Below are 19,933 nucleotides of genomic sequence, written 5' to 3'. Positions count from 1 at the left end.
TCAATATTGCAATGCTTCATGTAGCGTGTTGTATTATTAAAATGCTATTTTCACTCAATTTGAATGAATGACTGTTTAAATTGCGAAACCTTAATTTTTCCTACCTAGTCTGCAGTGTGCGCCTGTGAAGAAGGTTACACGGAGGTGGTGACATCTGACAATTTGCTAGATCAGTGTACAATGATTCCAGTGTTCGAGATCCCTTCAGTGGAGGAAAAAAAAGCCGATGTGAAGACCAGCAGAGCCATCAACCCAACCCAAACACCTGACAACAAGGAAGGGCACTTGGGGCGGACCTGGTTCTTGCAGCCCTTTGGAGCAGGTCAGATAAAAAGTCTGGCTCAAAAACTTCAGTCCGCCATTTATTTAAACAGATATTTAGATCTTTGACCTACATGTGAATTTTATATTTAATGGACCAAAAAGAGACATTTGCTAAACACTTAGGCCTAGAAATTCGGTTGGTTGCGCCAGCGATTAGCGCCTAATGAGCCCGAGATTTAGGGCGCTACCCAATGTTCAGGCGGGCGCAATGAGGATAGCGACAACTCCCATATTGACTATCCAACTGTTAGCGCGCGCCCGCGTGCGCAGGCAGATCATGACGTCATTTCAGTGTGCAACGCCCTTTTGGCGCCCCTGACCGGATATTCGGTGGCGCCCAGAACCTTTCCGCCTGGCACTATTAGTGACAGTTCAAAGGAACGTTCCCAGGCCCTTCTCGGAGTCGGGGGACGCTATTTAAAGGGGACAGCTCTAGTATAAAAGCTGCAGCCACTTGGCCTGTTCATTCTGATCGTTGCTGGAGAGAGTTGGTGAGTTACTGTTGCACAGGATTTATCGGATTTAGCCTTCGAATACTTGGGACCTTCAGCCCTGTCCGGAGCAGTTGGAGCGCTAGACATTACAGCATGTTGCCCGTCTGGCATAGCAATGGGAGCTGCTTTGGAGGGGAACGTCCTCATGGCTGGACACTTTGAAGGGGCACAGAGACGGCGGGAGAGAGGGCCGGGATTGGCCAGAAGGAGGAGGGGCAATGGAGGTCGGCCACTCCGAAGATACACTGCGAGGGTTTTCAGGCAGCAGGTGTCATACCTTACCATGTCGGAGGAGCAGTGTCTGCGAAGGCTCCGATTTGGTAAGGAGGTTGTGACTGAGCTGTGCCACCTGCTTGCTGAGGATCTGCAGCCGTGTCTACGGTGCAGGACCTCTCTGTCGGTGGCCGTGAAAGTGAATGTTGCCCTCAACTTTTACGCCACCGGATCCTTATAGTCAGCCACTGGGGACATAGCGAATATATCTCAATTTGCAGTGCATTGTTGCATCCGGCAAGTGACAGCTGCCCTCTATAGAAGAAGGCGTCAATTAATCACCTTCCCTCTGACCCTGGAGAAGCAGGCGGAGCGCGCGCAGGGCTTCGCTGCTATTGCAGACTTCCCCATGGTGCAGGGGGCCATTGATTGCACACACGTGGCTTTGCGGGCGCCATTACTGAATCCTGAGGAGTTCCGCAACCGCAAGGGGTTCCACTCCCTCATTGTCCAGCTGGTCTGTGACCACCGCCAGATGATCATGGCAGTCAACGCGCAATTCCCTGGGAGCAGCCACGATGCGTTCATCCTGCGGCAGACCTCAGTTTCTGACCTTTTTGAGGGGCCGGCTCACCCACGAGGCTGGCTTCTTGGCGACAAGGGCTATCCTCTCTGCCCATGGCTCATGACCCCACTCCGTTTGCCCGCCACCCTGGCAGAAGAGCTTTATAATAGCAGCCATCAGGTGACCAGGAACATTGTGGAGCACACTATTGGTGTGCTCAAACAGCGTTTCCACTGTCTAGACCATTCGGGGGGAGCCCTGCAGTACTCGCCGGAGCAAGTGGGTCACATCATCGTCGTCTGCTGCATGCTCCACAACTTGGCCATTCGACGGACCCAGCCAATGCCAGCTGCCCCTCAAGGTCCAGCAGAGCAGGCGGACGAGGAGGAGGAGGAGGAGGAGGAAGAGCAGGTGGACGAGGAGGAGGAGGAGGAGCATGCGGATGAGGAGGAGGAGGAGGAGGAGGAAGATGGGAGGGCTCTTGAAACTGGAAGGGCCATCCGTCAGAGGCTCATAAGGACTCGGTTTGAGGACCCTCTGACGGAATGATGGGTCTCATTCGTCCTGTGCACTTCTGATCATTCAAAGCCTATGAAGGCCACCATGAGTGTAAATAGTTACGAGTACCATTGTAAATTTAAAAAAATCTTTATTTTCAACAAAGTGCTTCCTTCCAGCATAACAACGTCATGTCAACAGAAACCATAACTAATAAAATAACAGTTAACTCTCTGGCAAAGCCGCAAAACTAAACAAACCATCACCAACAATCAGAACAGGTGAGGGCGTCCTTGAATTTGGGGAAAGAAACGTCTCAGCACCTCCCTCTACTGCTGGCCCCTTGATGGAGAGCGACTTCTATTTCGCGGTCGGCCCCTTCCCTCCCTGCTGCTCCTCCGTAGTTGAACCCCAGTGGCGGCTGTTATGTTCATTAATAACTAGTCGTTTTTATTAAGAACAGCTAGCTTTTGCTAGACACTTTTTTGAGCACATGTGGACTAGGTACAGTATCTGTAGAGGCCTCCATCTTGACTGCTGCCTTGTGGGTAGCCTAGTGCATCATGGGTAGCCCACCCTTATATACATACAGCACCAACTAGTGTACCATTCCGGATCATTACATCCCCCTTTCTTTGAGGTTAAACAAAATCAGTATCAATCAATATCAATCAATAACAACATAAACATCTTCAACAGTCAATACATTTTCAATGTAGTTTTTTTGTACTCAAAGATTAAGTCTATCAGGCTTTTTTACTTCATGTGTGGATCTTCTCAGCACAGGTAAGTCTGATGTGTTTTCATGAGAGCCTGTATGTGTATTTGTGTTAGATTGTTCTGGTGGTGAGTGACAAGATTCAGTTGCAGCATTGTCATCGATTTGCTCTTCGATAGTCTCTTGTGTTTTTAGGAGGGAACGGCGGTTCCTCCTGAGAATCTGTCCTTCCTCAGTTCTAACAGTGTATGACCTTGGTCCTACTTCCTCAAGAACTGTAGCTTTCCTGCTCCATGCATCTGGATCCTCAATCCTGACAACATCATCCCTTGTCAATGGTTTCAGAGTTTTGGATGACTTGTCATAGTATGATTTCTGTTTCAGCTTTAACAGTTGAAGTCTCTGTCTCAGTTCCTTACTCTGCTTTTCTTTTGCACAGCAGGGTAGCGTGGTATGCAACTTGCGACCCATTAGGAGTTCAGCAGGTGAAGAACCAGAGTCTAAAGGTGAGGCTCGGTAGCTCAGCAGGGCGAGATAAGGATCAGACTTGCTTTCTGTCGCTTTCTTCAGTAGCTGCTTGAGAACTTGAACACCTTTCTCTGCCTTACCATTCGACTGAGCATACAAAGGACTGGATGTGATGTGTTGAAAGTCATACTGTGCTGCAAACTGTTGCCACTCCTTACAGTTGAAGCACGGACCATTGTCGCTAACGGCAATCCTGGGAATTCCATGTCTGGCGAAGATGGATTTCACATGCATTATGACACTGCTTGCTGTGGTGCTTGAGAGCAGCGCCATCTCAGGATAGTTAGAATAGTAGTCAATCACTATTAGATAGTCTTTACCATTTAAATGAAAAAGGTCCATACCACCCTTTTGCCATGGTGCTGTTGGTATGTCAGCTACTATCATTGGTTCCTTTGCTTGTTTGTTTTGGTGTTTCTGACATATCTCACATTTGCCTATCATGTTCTCAATGTCCTTATTTATGCCAGGCCAATAAACAGTGTCTCTTGCTCTCCTTTTGCATTTTTCAATTCTGAGGTGTCCCTCATGAATCCTTTTGAGCATGTCTTGATGTAGAGCCTGTGGAATGACTATTCTGTTCTGTTTTAGTAATAGTCCACTTGCGACACTCAATTCTGACCTTATGTGAAAATATTTTGGACAGGAACCTTTTGGCCAACCATGATGAATGTTCTCTATTACTGTTTGTAATACTGTATCTTTTACTGTTTCTTCTGCTATTTGCTTTGATTTTGTGTCTGACACGGGCAGCGCAGCAGTGACCATGCTCACATGAACATCCACGTCTTCTTCAGTAGAGCTCATATGACTCATTGTGGGTGCTCAGGATAGTGCATCTGCTAACACTATGTATTTGCCTGGTGTGTAGATCAGTTCAAAGTCACATCTTTGCAGCTTCATCATGAGTCGTTGACTCCTTGGAGACATCTCATTCAGGTTCTTTTTTTATGATGGCAACCAGTGGGCTGTGGTCTGTCTCAACTGTGAAGGTGGGAAGTCCATATATGTAGCCATGAAACTTTTCTAGTCCAACTACCATGCCTAGACATTCCTTTTCAATCTGGGCATATCGACACTCAGTATCAGTCATAGACCTGGAGGCATAGGCAAAAGGCTTCCAATCTTCACCCTCTGCTTGTAGCAAGACCGCACCTAGGCCATCTTTTGATGCATCCGTTGACACTTTGATTCTTTTTGTTGGGTCAAAGAAGGTGAGTACAAGTGTGGTTGTCAGCACTGTTTTGAGGTTTATCCACTCTTGTTCATGTCTTTCTGTCGATGCGAACTCATTTGTTTTACATTGCAGGTCTCGCAGACAGGCTGTCTTGGCTGACAAGTTAGGAATGAACTTTCCAATGAAGTTTATCATCCCCATGATGCGTAGCACTCCTTTTTTGTCCTGTTTTGAAGATGGGTTCGACCCGAAACGTCAACTCAAACTTCTGTCCACGGATGTTGCCTGACCTGCTGAGTTTTTCTAGCATTTTCTGTTGTTATTTCGGATTTCCAACATCCGCAGTATTTTGCTATCGTACTCCTTTTTTGTCAGTGGGTTGGGGCATTTTGAGTATGGCGTTTACTTTTTCCATATCTGACTCTATTCCTTTACCAGATAGATTATCTCCTAGGAAAGTGACTTCCTGGACGCCAAACTGACACTTGGCTTTGTTGAGCTTCAGTCCATTCCGGCGTATGCTCTGTAGCACTTTAGTCAGTCTCTCATTGTGTTCTTTCAGTGTGGAGCCCCAGATGATGATGTCATCAACATAGACCCGAACTCCTTCCAGACCTTCAATTATGTGTTCCATCGCTCTATGAAAGATTTCAGATGCAGATATTATCCCGAAAGGCATTCTGAGGAAACAATACCTGCCAAATGGTGTGTTGAAGGTACAGTATTTGGTGCTCTCTTCATCCAGTTTTAGTTGCCAAAATCCTTGTGAGGCATCGAGCTTTGTAAAGTATCTGGCACCTGACATTTCACTGGTGATTTCTTCTCGCTTGGGAATCTGGTAGTGTTCACGTTTTATGTTTGCATTTAAGTCCTTTGGATCCATGCATATTCTTAGATCATTGTTCTTTTTCTTTACACATACCATGGAGTTAACCCAGTCTGTTGGCTCTTTGACTTTCCTGATGACTCCTAGTGTGGTCATTCTGTCCAGTTCATTCTTGAGCCAGTCACGCAGGGGTGCTGGAACTCTTCGTGGAGCATGTACCACTGGCTGAGCATTCTCCTTTAGCTGGATCTTGTAAGTGAATGGTAGAACTCCAAATCCTTTGAACACATCCTGGAAATGATTCACTACAGAATCCACCGAGTCATCTGGTCTGCTTATGGCACAGTTTATATGGTAGACTCTCTTGACCAGTTCTAAGTCCTCACAAGCTTTGTCACCCAGTAGTGAATCAAGTCCTTCAGCCACAACAGAAAACATGAGATGATGCACTTTGTCTTTGACTGTCACTTTAAGTCTGCATACACCTAAGCTATCTATTTTCTGTCCATTATAGTCCTTCAGTAGTACTGACTTTTTCTGTATTTTGGGTTTTCTTTCATATTGTTAATGTCACTCATACTGATTAAGTTTGCTTTTGCCCCAGTGTCTATTTTCAATGTAACTAATGCTCCATTTACCTGCAGTGGGATCATCCATTTGTCCTCTTTTACTGCATTAACTTTATGTTCAGCATTGTTAATTCCTGAGGGTGGCACATTTTCTGTATCCTTTTTGATATTGTCACATGACACCATTCCTACAAAACATGTCTCACTTAAATCAGTGTCCTCAATTACATTAACTCGTTGCCCTTTCTTAGTTTTTACTTTTGAAAAGCATTGTTTGGCAAAGTGATTCTTTCCATGACATTTTGTTCACATTTTTCCAAACGCCGGACATTGTTTTAACTGGTGTTTGTAACCACAGCGTTTACAATTAAAAATTCCTTCCTCCGATTGCTTTTCACTTCTGTTCTGCCCATGTTTCTTCCCCTTGCAGGACACAGCACTGACAGCAGCACTTACTGCAATCGCATCATCATTGATTTCACTGAAAGTCTTGGCATGCTTTTGAGCTAGCTCGCTAGCTTGGCATATTTTCACAGCAATTTCCAATGTTAGTTCGGTTTCTCTCAACAGACGTTCCCTGACTTTTTTATCATGAATACCAAACACAATCTGGTCACGAATCATGGATGCTTTCAGCTCAGAGAAATTACATGTCGGTGCTTTCAGTTTCAAATCAGTCAAAAAGCTATCAAAAGTCTCATTTTGCTGCTGTGTCTGAGAACGGAAGATGTACCTCTCATAGAGTTCATTCTTTTTGGGAGAACAATGTGTATCAAACTTCTTTAGCACATCGTCTAATTTTTCTCTGTTCTCCTCTGGATTAAATACAAATGTATTAAATACCTCTATCGCCTGTGGGCCTGCAACCGTGAGCAGCAACGCTATTTTCCTTGTGTCTGGCTTCGTACTGTACCCGATGGCAGCAAAGTAGAGTTCGAATTGTTGTTTAAAAGTCTGCCAATTGTAGTCGACATTTCCTGTGAGTTTCAAACGCACTGGTGGCTTCAAATTCTCCATGTCGCGTTGCACAATATTCAGCAGATCTTACCAATCCTGGTACCATGTTATGTTCATTAATAACTAGTCGTTTTTATTAAGAACAGCTAGCTTTTGCTAGACTCTTTATTGAGCACATGTGGACTAGGTACAGTATCTGTAGAGGCCTCCATCTTGACTGCTGCCTTGTGGGTAGCCTAGTGCATCGTGGGTAGCCCACTCTTATATACATACAGCACCACCTAGTGTACCATTCCAGAATGACAGGTTACTGATCATTACAGCGGCGTCAAGGATGGGGGACGCCTGGTGACTGTCTGCAAGCGCAGAAGCCCCTGAGGGATGGCCTGGACAACCTCTGGGCTTGGAGGGTGCGGAGGCTGGCTGCTTGATCTGGCCATGGCTGGAAGCAGTGTGCACTGCAGGTGGTGGCAGCTGCACTGCAGACGTTCCAGCGGTGGCATGAGCAATGGTCACCTGCCGAGAGAGGACACCTGCACCATGGTCGGACGACACACTGGCTCTCGGAGGGGACCGGCTTGGCTCTACCGCCACAAGTGACTGCTCCACTGATTCCTGGCCTCGTGTGGTACTGGAAGGGCCCGGGGTGATCCTAGCTGATGCAGATAGGGTGGCAGCAGTGAGAGTTCGCATTGCCTCAATCTGGGTCTGGACGAGGCCAGCAAGTGACTGCGTGGCAGCAGTGAGGACCTGTGTGGCAGGTGCCAGTGCTTCGGAGAAGCCCTGGACAGTTCTCTCCATTGCTTTGGACAAGGCCGGAGCAGTCCGTTCCACTGCCTCAGACAAGCCCTGGACAGACCTTCCCAGGGATTGTCCGAAGCTCTGAACAGTCCTTTCCATAGCGGCCTCAAAGCCCTGGACAGTCCTCTCCATTGCTGCCCCCGAAGCCCTGGACAGTCCTCTCCATTGCAGCGCCAAAGTCCAGCACACTCTTTGCCAGTGTTTCTATCGACTGAGGCATCCTCTCCACTGCAGCCATAAGCTCAGTGTGCCTGAGCCGGGCCTGGGTGCTCATTTCAGCCAGGCTACGCACCTCCTCTGCACTCTGTGCAGCAGTCATCGCTCCCTGCCTCGCCCTCCGGGGAGCCGGTGCCCGAACTTGCCTACCCCCTTGCGTTGATGCAGGCCGCTTGTTCCGGCAACTGGCTCCTCATCAGAGCCCCCCCCACTCCCCTCCAGGGGGCTACTATCCCCAGTCTGCAGATGTGTTGGCTCCCCTGCGGCTGGAATGGATGGGGCGGCTTCCTCCTGATCCTCGCCACCGGAGGCACTGGCACTGGCAGCTTCAGGGCCCAGATCCCGAGCTGGTGATGCAGCATCTGAAAGCAGGGAGGTGGAAGAGTGGCTTTAGCAAAAGGACAGGTTGGCAGCAAGGCATGCCAGATTGCGGCAAGGCTATGACATGGCTCCACAGTGAGAAAGCATGCTGGTGGGGGGACCAAGTGGATGGAGACAGCTGAAAAAGGTGAGATCCTTACCATCGCTGTCGACAATGGGGTCGGCAGCTGCAGTGGTAACAGGACCACTCAGACGTCCCCCAAGAATCTGGTGCACTCTCTCCTCGAGATCCATCAGAGTGACCACTTGTGGAGGTCCTCCACCGGTTCATAGCTGGTCCTTGCGAATCGTCGCCAGCTTGGACTGCAGGGGAAAGAAGGGGAAGTTCTGTTACATGATGCCCTGAGTGATCGTCTCATGCCCCCCATGGTGCAAGAGCCCTTACATGATGCCCTGAGTGATCATCTCATGCCCCCCATGGTGCAAGAGCCCTTACATGACGCCTTGAGTCAAATGTGCATGTGTGTGCCCAGAAAGGGCCATGGGTGCTTGCTGACACATGGCCATTGGGGCATCGCGCACCCTGTAGCCATGAAGTCAGGTGCAGATGGAGGGAATCAGAAGTTTACATAAACACCACTCACCCTCACGACCCGAGTGAGGTCGTTGAATTTCTTCCTGCACTGAACAGGGCTCCTGGTCGCCATGTTGCTGGAGTTGACCCTCTGACAAACATCCCTCCAAGCTTGGCGGTAGTCCTTTTGATTCGGCCTCCTGCCATTGTCAGGATAGAGAACATCTCGACGGCGCTCCACTGCGGCCACCAACTGCTCCAGAGCCTCAGTGCTGAAGCGCTCTGCTCTCTGTCTCACCTTCTCCATCTTGACCAAGTTTTTTGCGCCAGAGAAGGGCATGCGCCGATTCTGAGGCCTACAGGGCAATGAGTGTGGAAGCTGAGGCTGACTGACCCACCCCTTTAAGAGCCGGCCGGCGCCTGGAAGTCTCGTGGTTATCGGTAATTGAGATCACCTGCGCTGCGCCCGTCCGCGCCGATATTGGGTAGCACCGGAAGTTTTGTGCCTTAGGAGGCCTGTGCAATGTCTGAATTCGCACCTCAATCACCTTTGGGGGCGATGCAACCCAATATTGCGCCAGGCGGCGATAAGTTTCGTCTGGCTATAAACTTTGCGCAGCGCCAGTTCTAACGCCTCAAGCGGGGCTATACCCAATTTCTAGGCCTTAGGATAATTCAGAGTACTACATGAATAAAGAAGTAAATATGATTAAACATTTCTTATGAGATTCAAAGTCACTTTAGTAGGTGATTAAAAAAATAATTATGTTTTGTATTTAGCATTGTAGTTTCAAGGTGAGACAACTGTGCAAATTGAATTGAAGGGTAGAAATGCTATGGAATTATAAAACTGTTTAATTATCTTCTGTTGGAAACTGCTGAGTTTTGAACAGGAACATTCTTGATGCTCTCCTAACAATAATGCTTACAATTACATTTCCTCATTCTGCTACTAACTCTTAAGATGATTATTTTCTCTTTAGTGTGGAATACTAAACTCCTTGGCTTTGAGACCATTATCTGTACTTCCCTGCTTAAAATAACTTACCATATATTGTCAAAGCCCATGGTTATTACTATATAATTAGGGTACGACAGCATTTTACAAGAACTGACTGCCGGAGGAAAGGAGGCAGTTAAATAAAAAAAGAAAACTGTAAATGCTGGAAATCTGAAATTGAAACATAAAATGCTGTAAATGCACCGCAGGTCAATCAACATCTGTAAAAGGAAAAGACAAGTTAACTTATCAGCTGTGTATCTCTCAACAGATCTGCCGAAGAGTCCACACCCAAATCATTTATGTATAGCAGCACTTGCTACGTAGAACCCAATATTGAAGAGAGTTTTGTGAGGCAATGATGAACAAAAGTGTAGGTCTAATACTGCAGACTGTCAGCACAAAGAATATCAGGAATGTAAATACAAGCAGAGAGGCAAAAAAGCCGACCTTAAATAGTTGTTTGTAATGTACTCGAGTGTTGGGATAGAACATGTGTTGAGTAAGCACTGACAAAATCAGCTGCATCAAGAGAACAGTTTTTTGATTAGTGAACAATTGCACAGAAAAGCAGGCAGCATTGAATTAACTAGTTCATTATTCACAAGCACATTTTTTAAATGCCCAGGATAATTCCCTTCTCATTAGTTCAGGGTGTCGGGTAACAATCTGTGCAAATCTCTGCATATTAATAATTATTGCTTCTATTTCTATAGTTTTTTTTTACCATGGATGGTAATTTAAGCCTTTAAATATCATAACAATTTGAACTCACTGGAAGGTTTATACTGATGACAGAATGCCTGTAGGTTTGTATAAAATGCTGCAGTGTATTGTGTGTGTGTACGTGTGTGTGTGTGTGTGTGCACGTGTGTGTGTGTGGGTGTGTGATTGCACATGTGTGTGTGTGGGTGTGTGATTGCACGTGTGTGTGCATGTGCATATGTGTGTGTATGTGCGTGTGTGCGCATGTACATGCATGCCTGCCTGTGTGTGCGTGCATGTGTGTGCACGCATGTTTGTGTGTGTGCGCATGCACGTGTGTGCATCTACGTGAGTGCGTGTGTGTGTTTGTTGTATAAGCTAGTGTTTGCAGCTACTAACTGGGTATATACTCCTCTCCTAGCTGTGTAGCTGTTATTATCATTTCATTATGAATTCATATCCCAAGTAATAACTGCATACTTGGATTCCGGATTGAAGTAGAAAAAGCTAAGCTGGATTAATTTTTTTCTTACCTACACTCGGTATACGAGGTATCCAAATCAAATAGATCCAGGTAGTTAGTGGATTAACCAATCCACAGAAAACTGTTCTATGTGTGTTTGTCAATTAAGCTCTGTGATTTTTTTGTTTTCTTCCCTTCTCACCTAAAACCACTGAGTCATGGTGAAGAGTAGCGCCATGGATCCAACCTCTCTTTCATACCTTTCCCAAATAACTTCCTGCGTGAGTCTAGAGTATGGGCAAGCTATTTAACTGTAGGGGATCTCACACATAACTCATCTTGTTTTCACACGGAGTAGAAAAATGGCCTTCCTTTGCCACAATTAACGAACAGAGAAATCTTCCACCTTGATGAGCACAAGCTGACGCCTTGCCCAGTATCTTTGTGGATGAATATATTGGGGGTAATTTTAACTTTGAGCGGTGGTTTAAAATGGCCAATATCAAATTAGCCGTCCGTTAGACATCACGCCCAGTTTTCCTTTCCCATTGAAGTCAGTGGAAACCATGCGGGGTGTATAACAGACGGCCAATTCGATATCGCTCATTTTACACCATCGCCAAAGTTAAAATTACCTTCACAGTCTGGTGTAGTGCTGTGTTGTGCAAACCATAAGTGTCCCCGTTTTGATCCTTGATCAGTGCTAAGTTAGCTGATCTCAGCTGGGTTAGCAGTGGGAGCACCACATCTGGCCTCTGTGTCCCTGGGCTAAGACCAGATATAAGTTTATTTAAAGTCAACTGAACGACCCTGCTGGCTTGCTGCTATTCAACTTAACATACCACCAAAATAAAAATACAAATGCCAACAATGCCAGGTAAATACATTTTATTATTTTTCCCCCTTTTTTAACACTCTTCTCCCCTCCTGTAGGTATCAACTCCTTTCTGGGGTGCTGCTACACAGACACACAAATAGCCATTGTTAAATGTGAGCCTTGTCAGTGAATGTTCACAGACCTTTCAAACATGGGGTGGGGGCATCACAGCGAAGCCTGATCCTGTCCTCACCTGAAGTTCACATGTGTGCGCTTCGGACAGAGGTTGTTAGATCGCAGTCAAAAGCAGGAACTCTGGCCGACTTTCCTTGCTCTAAACAGATAATGCTGAAGCCAGTTGTAATGCCTTATCGTTTCTCCAGCTGGAGTCAGCAAACTCTGATAGCACAGAATAGGGATTGGACATAGGATCCTCTTGTTCTGTATAACTCAGCTGCTCACTGGATAAACAATAAAAGCCATTGAAGAACCTGTGATGAATACATTTTAAAAATCAGATCTGCCTTTCCACTGCCACAAATATCAATCAGATTTTTCACCATCTATGTTTGGACATTATCAATCAGCTGCCATTTTGTATCTTTCAACATTTCCAGTCTCCCATTTCATAATTAAAACTTTTCATTAACTACAGTTAAAAATCATAGCATGAAAGTTTTGAAGACAAAATCGTTCAAATTGGAATGTGTATATTAGTTTCCTCCAAGGAAAATTGGAAATGTTATTTTGTGTGAACTGTAGATTTTTTGGCACATATTTCATTGCTTATAGGCAATGAACTGATTTTAGAGGTTTTTTTTAACATGGTAAAATATAAAATTGGTTTGTTTCCTACATTACAGATATACTAGATTCAAATACAGTACAGGGGAACAGTAAATGTTCCTTAAGCTCCAGTACAAGATTACAAGCTATGGTTTGTACAGTTCACCAGAAACCCTTCCTCCAGTTCCCCTGCCACAAAGCCTTGGAACAATGAATTTTTTCCACAAGTTCACAAGTTCACTGTAATTCATTGTGAGCTGTAATGGCCTCTTCACCATGATCCTTTTTCCCATACACGACAAGGCCTTGTCTAAGCCGTCAGTTACTCTAAGTGTCACTAACACCTCTGGCCTTAGCTAGCCCTAATCTACTGCCATCTATTTTAATTCACTCCAGATCACTGCGATCTCTGATCTCAAGCCTATTGAGATTTCTCAACCAATCTATCACAATTTTACCCCAACTGTCCAGAGTCTACTCTCAGCTTCCGAAACGTACTTTCTGGTACAATGTGATCACTTCCCTATCCCAAGTCTATTAACATCCTTCATCCAATCCAGCATAAATGTACTCAATTCTTAACCTGCTGCTGTCTCTGTTCTTGGTTGGCACAGCTCTCGAGGTCACTGCAGTCCCTCTTCCAGCTCACCACAATCCATTACACACAGCACATTAGCCTATAATAACATCGGTATTTTTCAGAACAAGAAAGGATGAGCTTTAGATACAGCAAATCTGTCCTTTTCAATTGATCTTAAAAATTCTACCTTCCAAACATAATCCCTTCTCTCTCTCTCTTGAAACATCTAGAAGATTGCTGTAAATCTTCAAGACTCATATAATGTTTATCTCTCTGATAGACAATAGCAAAAGGCCACCAGACAGTAGATGACTACTTTTCTTCTGTCTCCATTGTTGTTAATCTCTGCACTGAATGAGAGGATGAGGGGTCTCGACACTGCAATGTGACTAATTTGGCCATCTATGCTAAATTATCCCCAACTGAAATCTGTTTAAATTATTATTTAAAAAAAAATCATATTAGCTTCACCTTGAAACAAAGTGCAAAAAAACAGAATGCTATGTCAGATGTCACATGAAAAGACAGCTTCACTTTTTAATAAGATTACAAGTACAGTATTATTCATTCGGTACTTCATTTTTAAATAGTGAGACATGATCCTGTGTCATAAAATCAGTATCAAACTGATTCTCATGCAGTATGTACTCTAGCCTCTCTTACAATCTTTTGTACTGTGCTCCGACTTCTGATATACTGGAGATCCCTTATGCACCATATTCTGATGCAGGTCATAATATAGCACTCAAGAAGTGAGTTACTGTGAGAGTATGTAGGTATATGAAGAGACACATACATGCAATGACAGGTAACTTCTATAGTACAAAGAAAGCTTTTAAGGTCGCATCACTCTTGATCAATTTATTTTTGATAATTCTATCTTCTTAAAGGTAACTTTCCTGTTACAATCAGCAAATGATGTTGACATGTACACATTATATGATTTGCATTTTGTACAGAACTAAAATCTATAAGCTGGATTTTTACATATTCTGATTGTTTTTGTTATAAGATGTAAAAGAAAACACCATCTTACACGATCTTATATGCACTGAAAGTAAAATAGTTGTGTAAAACATCAAGTAATGTTACCATACTGACCTCTGTTGGACGAGGAATGAAATGCTAGTAAGTTGATGCCTATCACTGGACATCCTGTAAACTTAGTCAGACACCAACTAATTTTTCATATATTGTATATCTTACAATTAGGAATGATGGGATAAAGTGGCCATTTTCCCCCATTTAAAGGCTATATGATATTCTGAACATGAAGGGAAAGTATAATAAGCTACAATTGATGTCAATATGTGCCTCTGATCATATTATTCATGTATTCCTATATATACTTAAATAGGATTCAGGGCTACTTGTTCTAGTATGGAGCCTGATGGGAGGTGTGGCAGGGTAGGTTAGATGAACCAATGGTCTTGTCCTGCCCAAACCATGTACTATTTTTTAATAAATGAAGACATCTACAGCACAAGATTCAATGTATAGACTAGATTGTTTCACCAAATATTTGGATACCTCAACTGCCATATTGAAGTGTTGTAGAAGTATGTTGGTAAGGTAGGAATTACAGTGACAACAAAAATATAACAATGTAAAAAATATATTAAAATAGTATCAATGCTAATTAAAATTGTTTCAAAATAAATCTACCGTTCTGGTTCACTGCCCACATTCAGTTTTAGATTACACCATCTCTGTATTCATTGTTAAGAGTTAACAAGGTATCTTTGCTTTATAGATGGGAAGCTGAAAACATGGGTTTATGGTGTGGCAGCAGGAGGTTTTGTCTTAATAATCTTCATTGTCTCTATGATCTATCTAGCCTGGTAAGTTTGTGGTGGTGTCCCATGCCATAGAACTATACAGACATAGCCATTATACTGTAGGGTTTCAGAACAGTTGAGAGCAAAGACTGTAGGTGTGCAAACTACCGAAATTTCACATTTTATTCAAGGTAGTTTCCCTTTGAAACTATGAACTAAAATGCTGTTAAGAGTTGGTTGAAGCCTTTTTGTGGTGTACAACTTTCTTTGTGAATTGTGAATCATCTTCAAGCCTACAGATTAAAAATTAAAGTTTGCAGAGTAAATATTTCAATATAATATGAAGCTCGTCTTATAAAGTGCCTCAGTTGTGCATGTACTTTATCTACCTATGCAACTATCTATCTCTCCACACACACCATCATTATTGAAACACGGCAATGAGTAGTGGAACTGAGGGCTACTGCCTAAGATCCAGACAACAATCAAATGACATATGTCCCCCTCAGCAACAAACACTCGCTCTGCTGCAGGGTCTGTGGTCAAATTGTATTTAACTCAAAAACAGCTTCAGAAAGTAGCTCCAAGTGCATTTATAAGCATGATGAAAGAAATCTTAAGTTTTATCCAATGCAATCACCATTTCATTAACCTTTTTCACTTGCATGTGCTAACCACTAATTGGCGTTTATGTCTTTAACTGATTTCTGACTGACATTATGGCAGAAACATTTTATAGTGGCAACTTGAGCTTGTCATTGCTTGGACAGCTATCAGTATTATAGTTCCATACAGCTGACTGCCAGCACTTTACACAAGAAGTGGCTTACAATTCCAAGCTTCACCTTCTAGTGTAGATTTTTAAAATTGGTTCACAAGCGCATGGTAAACATAACATTGCCGGATTCTGAAACACATCAAGCCAAAAATGGTTCTGCTGAAATGAATATTCTAAATTTTGTGCAGTAAGTATCTTGTCACACTGAACAAGTCCTAGTTCTTCTTAGATCACATTTTGGTCTAGTGTAAAAAAAAGAATGCTTTGCATTTCTTGCACGTCGCTGCTCGTCAGCATGAGAAATGAGACCGTTGTGGAATGGAATATGTTTATGCTTTGTTCCCACTGAGTATCAAGCACTCTCTGGTCAGGTGTTGCAGAAGGTAAGATGCAGTTTGGAGTTGGAGCTCCCTCCACACTACCTAAACCACCTGCCTTGACTCCCAACCTCAGAGTTATACCATTTCTGCCTCAGTGTGCTACTTCTAGCTTTTATAACCAGGTGCCTTCATTGTTTCTTTGACTAAAATTGTCTACTTAGTGCTAGTTATTGAAACAGTGCAATAGTTGACTAAACTGATTTTAACAACCAAATTAGTTCATTTTTTTGGCTAATTAATCAATGATAATTTAATGCCAAAGTACTAGATGTGACATCACCAAACAGATGCCTTCACCAGGACAGGTGTTGATGCTGCTGTTCCTTCAAATTGATTGGAGTGTCAAGGGGAAATCCTGCATATCTCAAATAATGCACTGTGCGGGGCATAACTGGTGTAAGAGATCAGTTGCACCTTGTCAAACTCTGGAACAGCTTGTGAGTACAGCATTGTAACAGTTTCTATTTAATTTTCACCCTCCCTCATCTGTAGGTGCTGACTCTTCCTGGGGTACAGTTCCACAGGTGAAGATCACAGGCTGATATCTCGGCCAATTTACCACTCTTCTCCTATGAGTTTAAACCCTGAGTTTTGGCAGAGTTATTGACCATGTGCCATCACTGGCGAGCCAGATTCTGTCCTCACCCAAAGTTCACGTGCATAGACTTTCTGGCAGAGGTCATTGTAAATAAATCTGGAGTTGAAACACTTGGCTATTATTCCCCACCCCTCACTTAGGAACAGTAAGGCCACTTACAGTATCTCTACCATTACCCCAGCTGAGATTATCTAACCTAAGGATTAAACTTAAAACCTTCTTGTCACTTTAACATTGTAAAATCATATGCAAAGGTATATTTGCATGCTAATTGTAACTTGAGTCTTTTCCCTTCCTTCTTTGTAGCAAAAAACCCAAGAAACCACAAAGAAAACAAAACAACAAGCTGAAACCTTTGACCTTGGCCTATGATGGAGATGCTGACATGTAGTCTCCCTTGTTGCTTGAAGGATCTTTCCCAGTCTTTCTTCATTAGTGTAAGGTATAACGTGCAGTACTGTATGTCCGGTCTACAGTCCTTTAGGGAATTCTGGGACAGTTTGTCACATTCTATAGCACTGTGACTTTTTGCAGGAAGAAGGATGGAAAAATATGCCACAAGATGTCATTCTCAGTATAATACAGGACTTCAAATGATACAGCTGCCTATTTGTAACAAGCTAAACCTTTGAAATGATGCTAAAGAACTATGCTACACTGCACCAAAAGCAAACTTTGCTTTTATGTGAATAAGACATTAAGGCACAAATTACATTGTAATTAAAAAGTAAAGCTGAACTTTGTATTAATTGCCTTTTGTCTAATAACTATATATCAAATACAAGGATGATGGCCTATGTGAGAAAGTTCTCCAACTATAACAGGAGTCAACTGAAAAACTGGCAACTGCTCACAGACCTGATGCACACTTACCAGAAAGAACAGACATGGTGGATTGAAAATTTAAACTACGTACCCCAGGCCAGAGCTGTTTCATAGTGATAGCTTCACAATGTTAATGCAAAAAGGATGCAAATTTATACTTCTATTAACTGCTTATTGCAGCCAATTGTAGATGCAGCAACACCGAATAATACACGTGCTTGGTGGCAAGTCAACGGTTAAAGTCAAGGACAGCTAAATTGCTAGATGTTCTCATACAGCATGATCCTCAAAAACTGCAAAGTGCGATAGTAAGAAATACAAATCAAAACCATTCATCTGGGAAATTGAAGTCTAAAGTATTAAGAGCCTAAACCTTTTCCTTCTTACCTTTCCATGCATTACTTATGAAACTGTATATGTATTTCCAACAACAAGTTAACCAGTTACTCCAGTATCTATTGCTGCTGAAAATGCTCATACCTAACTATTAATGTTGCAAACTATGACCTTATTTATTCTACCTAATGAAATGCTCTCTCTAAATGGCCTGTGGACCACAGCCCACAACACTTGTTAATTATGAGGCACTTCTTTGCACTATATTAGTGCTGCATGATGTGCACTTAATCAGTTATCACCTTAGAAATAGCCTCTTCCTAACAAAAGTGTCTCACATCAGTAATATAAAATAGATAGTTTGAAAAGGAGCAAACTAATATTGTTTACTCATGGATTACAACAGCTTTGTACTGTGGCAGAATGAAATCAGAGTATTTCAGTCAGTGTATGTACATACATATTTGTGTCTATAGTCACTGCAGCTATTTTGTAAAATGTATCGGTGGTCAGTATAGTTGCAGTATTTATAGGCATCTAGTTGAATTTTCTGAAATATGTAATTGTTCTGATCTTATGTGCTCTGTGTGCAAACAGTCCACTAGCTATTTTGCTAGTTCAATCTTTTTATACAGTTTTTCTGTTGCTCCTTTTAAAAGGGCAATGTATTTTGACTACTTTATTATCATTACCAAAATGTGAGGAAGAGGAGAGACTGCAGTTAGCAAACACAAAAGTCAGAAATCCCAATCAAGTCTAATTAACACAGCCAACTTGTAGAAAAATCAATGTTGGCATATAGTTAATTTCTTGCAGGTAAAATTGTTTGAGAAAACTATTAAATATGTGAGGAGAATAAACATCCATTTATTAATGCTACATTGCCAGTATTATAAGCATTCCTCTTTGTGTGAAATGTGTTTATTCTATCATTCTGATACAAAGTAAACAGGAATCGCTTTTCTGAAGGAAATACTGTAAAACAAAGTATTGGACCAAATTAAAACTCACGTTGTTCATCATTGATCTAAGTGATGCAACATTTTATTATCTTCTAAAATGTACTCTTGCATCAACATTACCTCTTCCAGGAAATTATCAACATTTGAATTAAGCAAACCTGAATTTGCCAAGGCACAAAATATTTATTAAGGCAGAAATATTTTGTTTCACAGTAATTTTCCTATGAGACCATTAAATGGAATTGCTGAGACAAAGCTACTGCTAACTGTTAGATCATTGTATATGGTGTGCCCAAGGAACATAATTAACTTGTTTACAATCTGAAATTCTTTTAAGAAATTGGGAGCTTTACTTCTGTTACTAAAGGTAAAAGTAAAAACGAATTGTACGAGTGGTCAGTGTGCTGACATCTCTCACCTTGCTCAAAACAAAAAGGCAGGAGAATTGTCAGTGAAGAGATGTCACCACATATGAAACTAAACCCATAACTGTTTCTCTTCGCAGTTTACTTGCATGTTTTTGAATGAAGATAGCAGCTGCCAAAAGAATGTGCTTCTCTTTCATTCCAATGTGTTATTGTTAATTTGTAGATAATATGTCATTTTTTTATTTTTTAAATTATGTATATTTTCTTTTTTTTAAATTAAAGCAATGTTTATGTATAACCTCCAAAATTTTGCAGGGGGAAATAAATCCAAATTTTATTGAGTAATAATTATATTTAAAACAAAGCCGTGGCACATGCTGTATAGGAGGTTACTGTTTGATAACATTTATTCTACCTGAAACATTAAATAAAAAATTATCAAGAGTTTTATTGTATGTTTATTGTAAATTCAAAATTGGGTTTAGAATGCATGTATGTAAATGCACAAAGTGTGATGAATAAGGTTGGTGAGCTACAAGCACAATTGGCCGTGTGGCAATAATGGAAACGTGGCTTAAAAATGGTGAGGACTGGGCACTTAATATTCAAGGGTACCAGGTGTTCAGAAAAGATAGGGAAGGAAAAAAGGGAGGTGGGGTGGTAGTGCTGATTAAGGAAGACATTGGCCCAGAAATTAGGATCGGGGGCTTGCCGCGCGTGCAAGCCCCCGATGTGCACTTACCCGGCGCACCGACAGCTGAAGCCTGGGACTGCTT

The 19,933-nt window shown here is 42.6% G+C and overlaps 1 protein-coding gene across 1 annotated transcript in view; it reads left to right on the top strand.

Moving 5' to 3' along the window:
* The window catches only part of thsd7aa (thrombospondin, type I, domain containing 7Aa), a 771,919-nt gene extending 752,315 nt beyond the window's left edge, over positions 1-19,604 (top strand). Inside the window, exons 25-27 of the mRNA XM_085988376.1 lie at positions 109-322; positions 14,886-14,973; positions 16,973-19,604. Coding sequence (XP_085844502.1) covers positions 109-322; positions 14,886-14,973; positions 16,973-17,057 — 387 coding nt within the window. The 3' untranslated portion in view covers positions 17,058-19,604. The remainder of the gene's footprint in view (positions 1-108; positions 323-14,885; positions 14,974-16,972) is intronic.
* Positions 19,605-19,933: the final 329 nt, after the last annotated feature.

This window comes from Somniosus microcephalus, chromosome 5, assembly GCF_052327205.1.
Source record: "Somniosus microcephalus isolate GS21.2 chromosome 5, FLI_Smic_1.0, whole genome shotgun sequence".
Taxonomy (NCBI): Eukaryota; Metazoa; Chordata; class Chondrichthyes; order Squaliformes; family Somniosidae; genus Somniosus; species Somniosus microcephalus.
The sequence above is the reverse complement of the archived record's forward strand: the minus strand, read 5'-3'. Positions and strand labels throughout refer to the sequence as shown.